Source organism: Moschus berezovskii, chromosome 4 (assembly GCF_049115385.1).
Source record: "Moschus berezovskii isolate FMDL1 chromosome 4, NW_MosBer_1.0, whole genome shotgun sequence".
Classification (NCBI taxonomy): domain Eukaryota; kingdom Metazoa; phylum Chordata; class Mammalia; order Artiodactyla; family Moschidae; genus Moschus; species Moschus berezovskii.
This window is the reverse complement of record NC_142463.1, coordinates 109870632-109885020: the sequence shown is the minus strand read 5'-3', so window position 1 is coordinate 109885020 and position 14389 is coordinate 109870632. Positions and strand designations below refer to the sequence as shown.

At 38.4% G+C, this 14389-nt stretch overlaps 1 protein-coding gene across 5 annotated transcripts in view; it reads left to right on the top strand.

Annotated features, from left to right (window-relative positions):
- The window catches only part of ASH1L (ASH1 like histone lysine methyltransferase), a 210024-nt gene that overhangs the window by 144420 nt on the left and 51215 nt on the right, over positions 1 to 14389 (top strand). For all 5 annotated transcript variants that reach the window (XM_088835856.1, XM_055403092.2, XM_055403093.2 and 2 more), the window contains one exon: positions 6871 to 6965. In XM_088835856.1, coding sequence (XP_088691982.1) covers positions 6871 to 6965 — 95 coding nt within the window. The remainder of the gene's footprint in view (positions 1 to 6870; positions 6966 to 14389) is intronic.

Here is a 14389-nt window from a genome sequence, read left to right as displayed (position 1 = left end):
TTCCATGTCCAGTTCTAACTGTTGCTTCTTGACCTGCATACAGGTTTCTCAGGAGGTAGTTAAGGTAGCCTGGTATTCCCATCTCTTGAAGAATTTTCCACAGATTGCTGTGACCTACACAGTCAAACACTTTAGTCAATGAAGCAGATGTTTTTCTGGAATTCTCTTTTTCTGTGATCCAACAGATGTTGGAAATTTGATCTCTGATTCTTCTGCTTTTTACATCTGGAGGTAAAACTTTGTACGTTGGAAAGTTCTTGATTCACATACTGTTGATACCTTGTTTGAAGGATTTTGAGCATTACCTTGCTAGCATGTGAAATGAGTGTAATTATACAATACTTTGAACATCCTTTGGCATTGCCCTTCTTTGAGATTGTAATGAAAACTGACCTTTTCTAGTTCTGTGGCTGTTGCTGAGATTTCCAAATTTGCTGGCATATTAAGTGCAGCACTTTCACAGCATCATCTTTCAGGATTTGAAATAGCTCAGCTAGAATGCCATCACTTCCACTAGCTTTGTTCATAGTAATTCCTAAGGCCCACTTGACTTTACACTCCAGGATATCTGGCTGTAGGTGAGTGACCACACTATTGTGGTCATCTGGGGCATTAAGACCTTTTTTGTACAGTTCTTCTGTGTATTCTTACAACCTCTTCTTAATATCTTTTGCTTTTGTAAAGCAGTTATCTTCCAATAAAAATAGGAAGAAAGGGGGAAAAAAATAAAGCCTCCATAAAATCCTAGTAGTATAGAGTTCAGAGAGCTTCCAGGTTGCTGAGCAATTGAAAGTACAAGAACAGTGATACACCCAGAGAGATTAGGGCTGTCGCAAATTAATCAGACCTGAGAGAAGAGATAATGGGGACCTCCAGTTTGTAGGACATAACTTGTGGGTAACCTGGGAACTTACTGTTTTCAGCTGACATCTGAAATTAAGTGAAGGCAGTCTTTTGGGACTGAGATCTTAACCTGTGGGATTTAACAGTGTCTCCAGGTGGATAGTGTTAGAATTGAGTTAATTTTAGGACACCGAGCTGGTGTAAAGAGAATTTGTTGGTGTGGTGAAAAACTTCCACACGTATGATGACCAGAGGTGTCAGCAGTCATGTTCTGTGTAAAAGGAGGTACACAGGAAAGAAACAATAGGGAAGCGCTGGGGTTTTCCCGCATGAAAGGAAAATAGGTTCTTTTTCTGAAGAGGAGCATAAAAAAGCACTTTACGTTATACATACAGGCATATCACAGAGATACTGCAGGGTTTGGTTCCAAACAACTGCAATAAAGTGAATATTGCAGTAAAGGGAGTCACACGGAGGCTTTGTTTTCCCAGTGCATATAAAAGTTATGTTTACACTATAATGTAGTCTGTTAAGTGTGCAATAACATTATATCTTTTTTAAATGTACACACCTGAATTAAAAGTATTGTCAAAAAAAATCCAACCATCATCTGAGTCTTCAACAGGTTGTAATCTTTTTGCTGTCAGAGAGTCTTGCCTTTATGTTGACAGCTGCTGACTGATCAGGGTGGTGGCTGCTGAAGTTTGGAGCGGTTGAGACAATTTCCGAAGACAAAGCCGCAATGCAGTTTGCTACATCTTTGTTTCTTTTAGGAATGATTTCTCTGCAGCATGCAATATTCTTTTTTCTTTCATGCAGTGACATTTTGCCCACAGAACTTCCTTCGAAATAGAAGTCAATCCTCTCAAATCCTGCCGCTGCCTTAGTAACTAAGTTTATGTAATATTCTAATTTCAGCAAAATCTTCACAGCATATTCACCAGGAGTAGATTCCATCTCAAGAAGCCACTTTTTTTTTCTCATCCATGAGAAGCAACTCCTCATCTGTGAGAACTATGTAAGATTGCAGTTCAGTCACACCCTCAAGCCCCGTTCTAATTCTAGTTCTCTTGCTGCTTCCACCACATCTGCAGTACACTACCTACATTGAAGTCTTGAACCCCTCAGAGTCATCCATGAGGGTTGGATATGTCTTCCAAACTTCTATTAATATTGACATTTTGACCTCCTCCTGTGAACCATGAAGGTTCTTAATGGGATCTAGAATCTTTTCCAGAAGGTTTTCAGTTTCCTTTGCCCAGTTCCATCAGAGGATCACGGTCTGTGCAATTATAGCCTTATGAAATGTATTTCTTGAATGATAAGACTTGAATGTGGAAATCTCTCCTTGATTAGTGGGAAATCTCTCATTGATCCCAATATCCATGGGATATTGCACTAGCAGACATGAAAATAATAATCTCATTGTGTATCTCCGTCAGAGCTCTTGGGTTCAGTTCAGTTCAGTTGCTCAGTTGTGTCCGACTCTTTGCAACCCCATGGACTGCAGCATGCCAGGCCTCCCTGTCCATCACCAACTCCCAGAGTTTACTCAGACTCATATCCATTGAGTCAGTGATGCCATCCAACCATCTCATTCTCTGTCGTCCCCTTCTCCTTCCGCCCTCAAGCTTTTCTAGCATCAGGGTCTTTTCAAATGAGTCCATTCTTCGCATCAGGTGGCCAAAGTATTGGACTTTCAGCTTCAGCATCAGTCCTTCTAATGAATATTCAGGACTGATTTCCTTTAAGATGGACTGGGTTGGACCTCCTTGCAGTCCAAGGGACTCTAAAGAGTCTTCTCCAACAACACAGTTCAAAAGCATCAATACTTTGGTGCTCAGCTTTCGTTATAGTCCAACTCTCACATCCATACATGACTACTGGGAAAAACAGCTTTGACTAGATGGACCTTTGTTGGCAAAGTAATGTCTCTGCTTTTTAATATGCTATCTAGGCTGGTCATAGCTTTTCTTCCAAGGAGTAAGCATCTTTTAATTTCATGGCTGCAATCACCATTTGCAGTGATTTTGGAGCCCCAGAAAATAAAGTCAGCTGCTGTTTCCACTGTTTCCCCATCCATTTGCGATGAAGCGATGGGTCCAGATGCCATGATCTTAGTTTTTTGAATGTTGAGCTTTAAGCCAACTTTTTCACTCTCCTCTTTCACTTTCATCAAGAGGCTCTTTAGTTCCTCTTCACTTTCTGCCTTAAGGGTGGTGTCATCTGCATATCTGAGGTTATTGATATTTCTCCTGGCAATATTAATTCCAGCTTGTGCTTCATCCAGCCCAGCGTTTCTCATGATGTACTCTGCATATAAGTTAAATAAGCATGGTGACAATATACAACCTTGACATACTCCTTTCGCTATTTGGAACCAGTCTGTTGTTCCATGTCCAGTTCTAACTGCTGCTTCTTGACCTTCATACAGATTTTTCAGGAGGCAGGTCAGGTGGTCTGGTATTCCCATCTCTTGAAGAATTTTCCACAGTTTGTTGTGAACCACATAGTCAAAGGCTTTGGCATAGTCAATAAAGCAGAAATGGACGTTTTTCTGGAACTCTCTTGCTTTTTCAATAATCCAGTGGATGTTGGCAATTTGGTCTCTAGTTCCTCTGCCTTTTCTGAAACCAGCTTGAACATCTGGAAGTTCACGGTTCGCATACTATTGAAGCCTGGCTTGGAGAATTTTGAGCATTACTTTAAACTGACAGTGGCACACGAATACCACAGAAAATGCCAGGAATGCTCAGAATCTCCAAGACGAATGGACAGAAACGGCTAAATTCTTTCTGTTAATATCATGGAGCAGAGTATTTAAAACAGAGAGCCTTCTGTGTTGTAACCAACAGGGAAATAAATGGTTATGTCTAAATTAGAACCAAAATCAGACTTAGAACTAGGAAAACAGTTTCTCACATGGTTATCTTATCTATGATGATGTCATTTGTCTTAGATATCAGCATTGCAAAATCAGGGAATCAATTTGATTCTTTTAGGGAGTCTGTAATTGATGGGATGTATTCAGGGTTTTGGTTGGGATCTTCCTAGTGGCTCAGATGGTAAAGAATCCGCCTGCAGTGCAGGAGACCCAGGTTCTGTCACAGGGTTGGGAAGATTCCCTAGAGAAGGGAGTGGCTACTCACTCCAGTGTTCTTGCCTGGACAGGAGCCTAGCTGGCCATGGTCCATGGGGTCACAGTCGTACCCAACTGATCCACTAATAGTATCACTTTTTTTTTTTTTTTTTTCCCATTCAAGGTTTCATTTATTTGAAGGAGTAAAACATTGAAGGTGACCCTGAGGAGGTGTGTGTGTGTGTGTGTGTTTGTGGTTTTGTTTGTTACCTTCGGGGTGCCGAGTATTCTCTTTCACAACTACTGCCCCTTGTATGCTTGCTTACCCTTTTGGCACCAGAGTAAAATAGTAGTTTTGCTTCCATTCCTGTGTTAGCTAAATGAAAGCTCTTATGTTATCTGTTTAATTAGTTTGGTTAAATCTTAAATCTAATAAAGTGTTAACCAAATTTTCCTTCATACTGAGTGCTTGGTTCTAGACACAGTTGTTTTTCTGATCTTTTTGACTTTGACAATAAAGAAATACAGGTTTTGATTGGTTAAAAAATTCTTATTTCTGATCACAAATCACTTTTTGGGTCATTTTTTAAAATGAGAAAAGTGATATTTAGATGTAAGTAGAACAGTCTAGTATCTTTCCTATCCTTCTTTGTAACTGTTCCCCAAACTTTTTACCACTGCCTTTAAACCTCATAATATGACCTAGTTTATAACTTCACCTGGACTGCTTCAGTCTCCTTTTATTTCTTCTAATTCTCCAGTCTCATTTAATCTTTCATCTTATTCCAACTATTTCCTCTGCCTGATTTTCCTCTATTTTCCAAACATTTACATTTTAGCTTAATGTTATTTCCTCAGAAAAGCCTTCCCAAATAACTTGCTGTTCATCACATTTTAATTATTTGCCACAGAGTCGAACGCGACTGAAGCGACTTAGCAGCAGCAGCATTTATTATTTTCTGGGTTTTTTTTTTTCCAGTTTTATTAGTTTTTCTTGTTTCCTTTTTGTATGCCTACCCAGGTAAACTGTCTTATTTCCCACTGTTTCTCAGCACTTGGAACAAGGCCTGGACTTAATGAGTGTTCAGTAATTGTTGAATAAATAAATGAAGGACTCACTAAAAAGAACCAGTCTTCTAATAAGAACTTTGGGTTCTTCAAATAACTTAATTTTTGGATCTCAGTTTTCTCATCTGCATAACGTTTATATTCACATACCTAGTTGTTATAAGATACAATACACTAGACTTGGAGTTTGGAGAAAGGTAGTATGTCATAATTCATGAAAGAAATATACTCACCTTGCCTTATTTACTAGAACTTTAAGCCAAAATCAAAATCAACTGAATGAGGCCCTCTTCTTTATCTCATTTTCTTTTTTCTCCCTTCTTTTCTTCCTTTCCTTTTTATATATCTGCTTGAGATTTTTATCTCACAACAAACATAAGGAACACCGACCCAATAAGATGAGTGGAAGTAAAAGATGATGAAACATGATAGAATAAAATAATAAGAATAGTAATTGAATAGGAGTTTAGCAAGAAACTGAGGTTTTCATCTTGAATCTCTTTACCAGCTAGTCAGCAAATCAGCTTTGTAGAGCATCAGTTTTCAAATCTGTCAAACATTTCTTGCCTACTTCATGGGACTGACATAAATGTTAATATCTGAAAGTACTTTATAAACCATTAAGCAAATATACAGCAGTCATTATGATCATATCTGAAATTTAGGTTCCTTCTGCAGAACTGTTAGAGAACGCTAATGAGGCTCTTTCTTATGTATAATTACAAGGCAATTCCAAAAATTTAGATTTTAAAAATACATGAAAGTACTTAGTAACTCTCGCGACAAAAAGTATACATTAAGATTTAAGTCACTGTTAAAACAAATACTCCTTTTTCCCCACCAACAATTTTATTTACAAACCAGGTATGTATATAAATCATCTATTTTAGACATGTAGAGCAAGTCAGACAGAATAGTTTCTTGCACATAAACCATTTGTTACTGCTTATTTTCTTTGTCCCTAATTAGGAGAGTCACACGAAATGACTAGTGTGGGTTCAAAATTATAGAAAAAGAAAATACATTTGTTTTGTAGATAGACTTTTAGAAATTATCACTCTAAATTGTGAACTTGGAATTTTTGCTGCTTTATGAAATTGAATGGACATGAACTTAGGCAAACTCCAGGAGATGGTAAGAGACAGGGAGAAGTGGCATGCTACAGTTCATGGGGTCTCAGAGTCAGACATGACTTAATGACTGAACAGTGACAACAACATTTTGTTAATTAAGTATTTTTGCATAAATTACTGTGAAGCCAAGTGCATTCTTTATTATATTTATAAAGGTGATTTTTAACTCAAAATAGCATTGCATTCTCTTTTTTTCCCTCTCTTGTTTAAATTTTATTCATTTATTTATTTTTGGCTGTGCTGGGTTTTCATTGCTGTGAGGGCTTTTCTCTAGTTGCAACAAGTAGGAACTACTCTTGTTCCAGTGCTCAGGCTTCTTATGGCAGTGGCTTCTCTATCTTGGAGCACAGAGTGTAGGACATGCGGGCCTCAGTAGTTTTGGTGTGTGGGCCTTGTAGTTTAGGTTCCTGGGCTTTACAGTGCAGGCTCAACAGTTGTAGCATATGGGCTTAGTTGCTTCAGGGTATGTGGGATTTCCTGGATGAGGGATCAAACCATGTCTCCTGCATTGGCAGGTGAATTTTTTTTACCACTGAGCCACCAGGGAAGCCCAGTATTGTGTTTTCTTAAATTGAGTATGGTTGACCTACAACCCTCTGTTAGTTGCAGCTGTGCAACATATGATTCAATGTTCCTCCAAATGATTACCGCTAAAACAAATACTTGATAGAGTGATTTTTTTTTTCTGTATTTTACAAGAGGAAATTCTCTTGCCTTTGACTATTTTCCATTCTTTTCTAATCACAGCCCAAAGAGCCGACTGATCCAATTAAAGAAAGAGAAGCTGGAATACACTCCAGGAGAACATGAATACGGATTATTCCCAGCCCCTATTCATGTTGGTGAGTACTCAGTATACACAATATATTGCCGAAAAGAAATGGTATTTCTTGAGTTTGGGTGCAATGTAATTAATGTCTCTGTGTTCTCATTATTTCTATATCTCCAGGAGGTCACATCTTTACCATTTAATTTGTAGTCACTCTGAAGAATTTTGCCAACTCTTTTGCTTTCTAGGAGTCAAAATAACGTAAATCTTATTCACTGAAGTGTCAATAAACAACACTCTTATCTGTAACATTTGATTTTCTAAGTGAGTCCTCTAGGAAAACCCACCTATTTCATTACTTCAGTTTCTAATATTTTCTGTGTTCAAAGGGAGATGATTTGTGGATATGAGAATCCCTTGTACTGCAAGGGGATCCAACCAGTCCATTCTAAAGGAGATCAATCCTGGGTGTTCATTGGAAGGACTGATGCTGAAGCTGAAACTGCAATACTTTGGCCACCTCATGTGACGAGTTGACTCACTGGAAAAGACTCTGATGCTGGGAGGGATTGGGGAAAGGAGGAGAAGGGGACGACAGAGAATGAGATGGCTGGATGGCATCACCGACTCGATGGACGTGGGTTTGAGTGAACTCCGGGAGTTGGTGATAGACAGGGAGGCCTGGCGGGCTGTGATTCATGGGGTCGCAGAGAGTCGGACACGACTGAGTGACTGAACTGAACTGAATAATCAAAGGGGAAAAACCCACTGCTTTTTTGATCATTTATGTTCTTGAAAATTGATTAAGGTTTTATCTTTCTGTTTATTTTTGGAGCAAATGTCAAATCTTTGTTTCAGTTCAGTTCAGTCGCTCAGTCATGTCCGACTCTTTGCGACCCCATAAATCACAGCACGCCAGGCCTCCCTGTCTATCACCAATTCCTGGAGTTCACTCACACTCATGTCCATCGAGTCGGTGATGCCAGCCATCTCATTCTCTGTCGTCCCCTTCTCCTCCTGCCCCTGATCCCTCCCAGCATGAGTCTTTTCAATGAGTCAACTCTTCGCATGAGGCAGCCAAAGTATTGGAGTGTCAGCTTTAGCATCAGTCCTTCCAGTGAACACCCAGGATTGATCTCCTTCAGAATGGACTGGGTGGATCTCCTTGCAGTCCAAGGGACTCTCAAGAGTCTTCTCCAACAACACAGTTAAAAAGCATCAATTCTTTGGCGATCAGCTTTCTTCACAGTCCAACTCTCACATCCATACATGACTGCTGGAAAAACCATAGCCTTGACTAGACGGACCTTGGTTGGCAAAGTAATGTCTCTGCTTTTTAATATGCTATCTAGGTTGGTCATAACTTTCCTTCCAAGGAGTAAGCGTCTTTTAATTTCATGGCTGCAATTAGCATCCGCAGTGATTTTGGAGCCCAAAAAAATAAAGTCTGACACTGTTTCCACTGTTTCCCCATCTATTTCCCATGAAGTGATGGGACCAGATGCCATGATCTTAGTTTTCTGAATGTTGAGCTTCAAGCCAACTTTTTCACTGTCCTCTTTCACTTTCATCAAGAGGCTTTTTAGTTCCTCTTCACTTTCTGCCATAAGGATGGTGTCATCTGCATATCTTAGGTTATTGATATTTCTCCCGGCAATATCTTGATTCCAGCTTGTGCTTCTTCCAGCCCAGCGTTCCTCATGAGTACTCTGCATATAAGTTAAATTTAGCTTTCCAATAATAATACCTTCTAGAATCTTGTCAGATAAGTAAAGTATACCTCGAAGTCATCCTGGATTTCTTTCATTCTTTCAGCTCCTCATCCATTCCATCTCCAATTTCTGTTATTTTTATCCTTGAATATATCCTGCTTCTCTTCAAATCCCATTGCTGTTATTCAGGTCCATGCCACTGTTATATTTTGCTTGGGTCATTGCAGTAGCCTTCTAACAGATCTGTCTACTTTCATTCTTACTCTCTTCCAATCCACTCTCTACACAGTAAAAATAAAAGTTATTTTATAATTTGAATCATATTTAAAACCTTTCAATGGCTTACCATTAAACTATAAACTCTTTATCCCAACACTTGGGAATGATCTGGTTCCTGACTACCTCATTATTCTGCCTCTGCTGTTTCCCAGATTTCCTTTATTCACTGTATTATGTCATTCCGGTCTGCTTTCAGTTTCTAGACCATTCCAAGCTCTTTATAGCCAAAAGATCATTTTGCTTATTATTACCTTTACCCAAAAAGTTCTTCCCACAGTGGATTTCTTCTCATCCTATGAGTACAGGCTAAATGTCAGTACCAGCTTAAATATTATTTTCTTTAAAATTATTTTCCTGATTGTCCTAGCGAATAGGATTCTTCCCTCTATATCAGTTCTGTATCACAACATCCTGTTTATTTTTCTATCATCTTTAATTGCTGTATTTGTTTACTAATAAGTCTGCTTCACTAGATTATAAGCTTCAAGAGCACAGAATCATTTGTCTTTCTTTCTCTCCTGTGATTTTCCAGTGCTTGGTGCCTAATAAAAGTTAATAAATATTGGATATACAATTGAAAGAACAGGAGAAATCAGAATAAGTTATTGAATGTAAGAAGAGAATTTTTTTTTCAAGAACAACTTACTTGTGTAGTAAGATGTTGATCCTGTACTTTTAGTATCCTCTTCACCGGTGACTCTCTTGAGTGTGGTGCTTTTCTCTGTGTTTTGATTATTTAGTTCCTTTTTTCTCCCCATAAGGCCCAGCACCAGCAATGTATTTAAAGCAACAAGGATAGACAAGTTATGCAATAAAGATTAGTTTGCTTCAGTTATTCTGTATTGGGTGGCTAGAGAATAGTTTAACTACAACATAGCGTTGCAAGCATACCTTTCCACTTTTCGGGCGCCTGGATCAGGAAAATTCTCTGGAGTAGTAAATGGCTACTTCCTCCAGCATTCTTGCCTGGAAAATTCCATAGACAGAGGAGTCCATGGGATCGCAAAGAATTGGACATGACTGAGTGACTGAGCACAGCACACACATTACATTCTCAGCTAGATAGCTGTACTATTGCTTACTTAAGAAAGGTAAGAGTAAGTTCCATATTCTTTGGGCTTACTACCAAAGTTCTTTTGAAAGGGCCTTTTGCTTTTAGTAGTGAAATAATGACAGCAGAAGAAGATTCTCAGCAGATTTAGCTATTTCCTAGACTCTGCTAGTGATAAACAAGCTTTGAAAATAAGAGGTAATTTTAAAAGTTCCATGTAAAAGAAAACATGACCATTTTGGTCTCAATGGTTTTCCTCTGGATGGGAAGTTGGCTAACTGATAACTCATATTTTGGGAAGAAGTTCTGACTTTTCAGGGGGGTGATAGAGTCACTTAACTCCAAGGGAGATGAGATGAATGATGGATAGGCCAATATTTATGTCAAATATCTGGCATGAATAGTGTTTGAGAGGTCCAGAATGGAAATCCCTTAAATAGATTTTCACTCTAAATCCCCAGTTTAGTCTCTCACTAAGACTAATCTGTACTCAGTGGTCTATAAATTAAGTAAATAATGGAAACACCTAATTAAGTAGTGGGCTTTTTTCCTGTAAAACAAGATTTAACATCAGGCTGTTCAGTTCAGTCGCTCAGTCGTGACCGACTCTTTGCAACCCCATGAATCACAGCACGCCAGGCCTCCCTGTCCATCACCAAATCCCAGAGTTCGCTCAAATTCATGTCCATCAAGTCGGTGATGCCATCCAGCCATCTCATTCTCTGTCGACCCCTTCTCCTCCCGCCCCCAATCCTTCCCAGCATCAGAGTCTTTTCCAGTGAGTCAACTCTTCACATGAGGTGGCCAAAGTATTGGAGTTTCAGCTTTAGCATCAGTCCTTCCAGTGAACACCCAGGATTGATCTCCTTCAGAATGGACTGGGTGGATCTCCTTGCAGTCCAAGGGACTCTCAAGAGTCTTCTCCAGCACCACAGTTCAAAAGCATCAATTCTTCGGCGATCAGCTTTCTTCACAGTCCAACTCCCACATCCATACATGACCACGGGAAAAACCATAGCCTTGGCTAGACGGACCTTGGTTGGCAAAGTAATGTCTCTGCTTTTTAATATACTATCTAGGTTGGTCATAACTTTCCTTCCAAGGAGTGTCTTTTAATTTCATGGCTGCAGTCAGCATCTGCAGTGATTTTGGAGCCAAAAAAATAAAGTCTGACATTGTTTCCACTGTTTTCCCATCTATTTCCCGTGAAGTGATGGGACCAGATGCCATGATCTTTGTTTTCTGAATGTTGAGCTTCAAGCTAACCTTTTCACTCTCCTCTTTCACTTTCATCAAGAGGCTTTTTAGTTCCTCTTCACTTTCTGGCATAAGGGTGGTGTCATCTGCATATCTGAGGTTATTGATATTTATCCCGGCAGTCTTGATTCCAGCTTGTGCTTCTTCCAGCCCAGCGTTCCTCATGATGTACTCTGCATATAAGTTAAATAAGCAGGGTGACAATATACAGCCTTGACGTACTCCTTTTCCTGTTTGGAACCAATCTGTTGTTCCATGTCCAATTCTAACTGTTGCTTCCTGACCTGCATACAGGTTTCTCAAGAGGCAGGTCAGGTGGTCTGGTATTCCCATCTCTTTCAGAATATTCCACAGTTTATTGTGATCCACACAGTCAAAGGCTTTGGCATAGTCAATGAAGCAGAAATAGACTTCTGGAACTCTCTTGCTTTCTCCATGATCCAGCAGATGTTGGCAATTTGATCTCTGGTGCCTCTATCTTTTCTGGAAGTTCACGGTTCACATATTGCTGAAGTCTGGCTTGGAGAATTTTGAGCATGACTTTACTAGTGTGTGAGATGAGTGCAATTGTGGGACTGAATTTTTTTTTTGTGAACAGTGTTATTTTGTTGTTCAGATAATTTATGATTAGGACACAAAGTGAGGCCTGTCAGCTGTTTGAAACTGGTCACTTCCAGTATCATGTAAACAAAGAGCATGACTTTGAGTCAGCCAAGCCTACATTCAGCTCTGTCTTTACCTTATTAGTTATGTGACTACGATAGTTAAACAAATAAAATAATAGTGCATCCTGTCATCAATGGAGTAAGTGGAAAATAATATTTTTTAAAAATTTTAAATGAAATCAGGTTTCCTTATCTCTTCAGAGAAATGAATTTCAAAGAAATTTTACTTTTTATGATAAGTACTCATTTATCAAAATGTATATTTTACCTTCACATGTATAGTCAATTCATTTTTTATAACAGTTCTACAATGAGTTCAGTGAGGCAAGCATGATCTTTTCACATGGTTTCTATGATAGTTGGATATACTCATACAAAAGGATAAAATAACTCAAAATGGATCATCAACCTAAATACAAGAGCTAAAATTATAAAACATAGGAGTAAGTTTTTGTGACCTTGCCTTAGGTAATAATTTTCTTAAATGTCTGACCCCAAAATCATGTACAATAAAAGGGAAAAAAAGACAAATTAGACTACATTAATATTTAAAATTTTGTACTTCAAAGAATACCACCAAGAAACTAAAACAACCCACAAAAAGGGAGAAACATTTTCAAATAAGAGGCTTGTATCCAGAATCCCGTATTTATAAAGAACTGTTACAACTCAATAATAAAAAAGCAGACAATACAACTTTTAAGTGAATAAATTATTTGAATTGATATTTTCCCCCCAAAAAAGATAGGAATGATCAATAAGCATGTGAAAAGATGGTCAATAAGCATATGAAAAGATGTTCAACATCATTAGTCATTAGGAAAATGGAATTGAAGACCATAACAAGATATCACTTCACACTCACTGAAATGGTTTTAATTAAAAGATTTATGAGACTGTGAAGAAACTGGAACCCTCATACATTGCTGTGAGAACATGAAATGGTATAACCTCTTTGGAAAACATTTTAATAATTAATCAAGTTAATGACAGATTTAATATAAGACCTAGCAATTCTGTTGTTTAGGTATGTACCAAAAAAATTGAAGATATATGTCCAGAGACCTCCCTGGCAGTCCAGTGGTTGGGACTCTGTGCTTCCACTACAGGGGACCCAGGTTCCATCCCTGGTCTGCGAACTGGGGTCCTGCATGCCACACACATAAGCAATATGTGATGTAACCACGCAATGTAATACCGTTGGGCAATAACAAAAACTTTAGTTCTGAAATATGTGCCATGTGAAATCCCTTGTCTAGGTTTGAACTGAGAAGCATGTCATTCCAAGAACCAGGGAGATTGCAAACTGAATTTTAAAAGGCATCAATGTATGCCAATACCAAGATAACAGAATAATCTGAGAAAGATTTTACAGTAGTTATAATTTGTAAAAAACACTTCAACAAACAGTTATAAACATATTTAAAACATAAAAAGATAGAGCCTTGACAAAGAAATGAAAGATAGGAAAAAGAAGTAGAAATTTTACAATAAATATATTTAGTAGCTGAAATACAATGCTCAGGGATAGATTCAGCAACAAAATGAAAGCTACACAGGGAACAATCAGTGAACTAGATGATGTAATATTACCCAGTCTGAACAAAAGAAAAAATAGACATTAGGAGAGATAGGCTGTGGGACCATACCTAAAGAGCTTATATTTATATTCTTGGTGTCCTGGGAGGAGATGAGAAAGAAGATAGAGTTGAAAAAGTGCTTGAGTAAATAAATGACTTGAAAACTTCCCAAATTTTGCAAAAATCATAAACCTTCTGATTCAAGAAGATGAGCGAACCCCAAACAGAATATATGCAAAAGAAATCCAGGCTAAGACATGTTTATCAAACTTCAGCATGCTAAAGACAAAACAGTTTTAAAACAATGAGAGAAATGACTCTGTATGCATAGGTGTAAATCAGATCAAATGACAGTGGATTTCTCATCTGAATTCATGTAAATGGCACATTTTTCAAGTACCAAAAGAAAAACTGTCAAAGCAAAATCCTATACCCACTGAAAATATCCCTCCAAGAATTGAGAGAAGCAAAGGCTTCTTAGGTGAAGGTTAACTAAGACAGTTTGTTGCCAGCAAACTTACCCTGTGAGCAAAGGAGGTTCTCTAAATGGAAAGAAAGAAACAACCTTGGAACATCAGTAAGGCAGAAAGAATCCAGTCAGCAAAAATATGGGCGTTTACAATAGGCTTTCTTTCCTTCTTTTGAACTGAAAGACTTCCCTGACAATCCATTGGTTAAGAATCCATGTTTCCACTGCAGGGGACACAGGTTCCATCCCTGGTCACGGAACTAAGATCTTGCCTCCCAGGTAGTGCAGCAAAAAAAATTAAAAATGGAACTGCCATGTAATCCAGCAATTTCACATCTGGGAATATATCCAAAGAAAATGAAAACAGTAACTCGGAAAGATGCATGCACATACATGTTCATAGCAGCATTATTTACAACAGCCAAGATATGAAAATAACCTAAGTGTCCATCAAAGCAGGAATGGATAAAAGAGTTGTTGTATG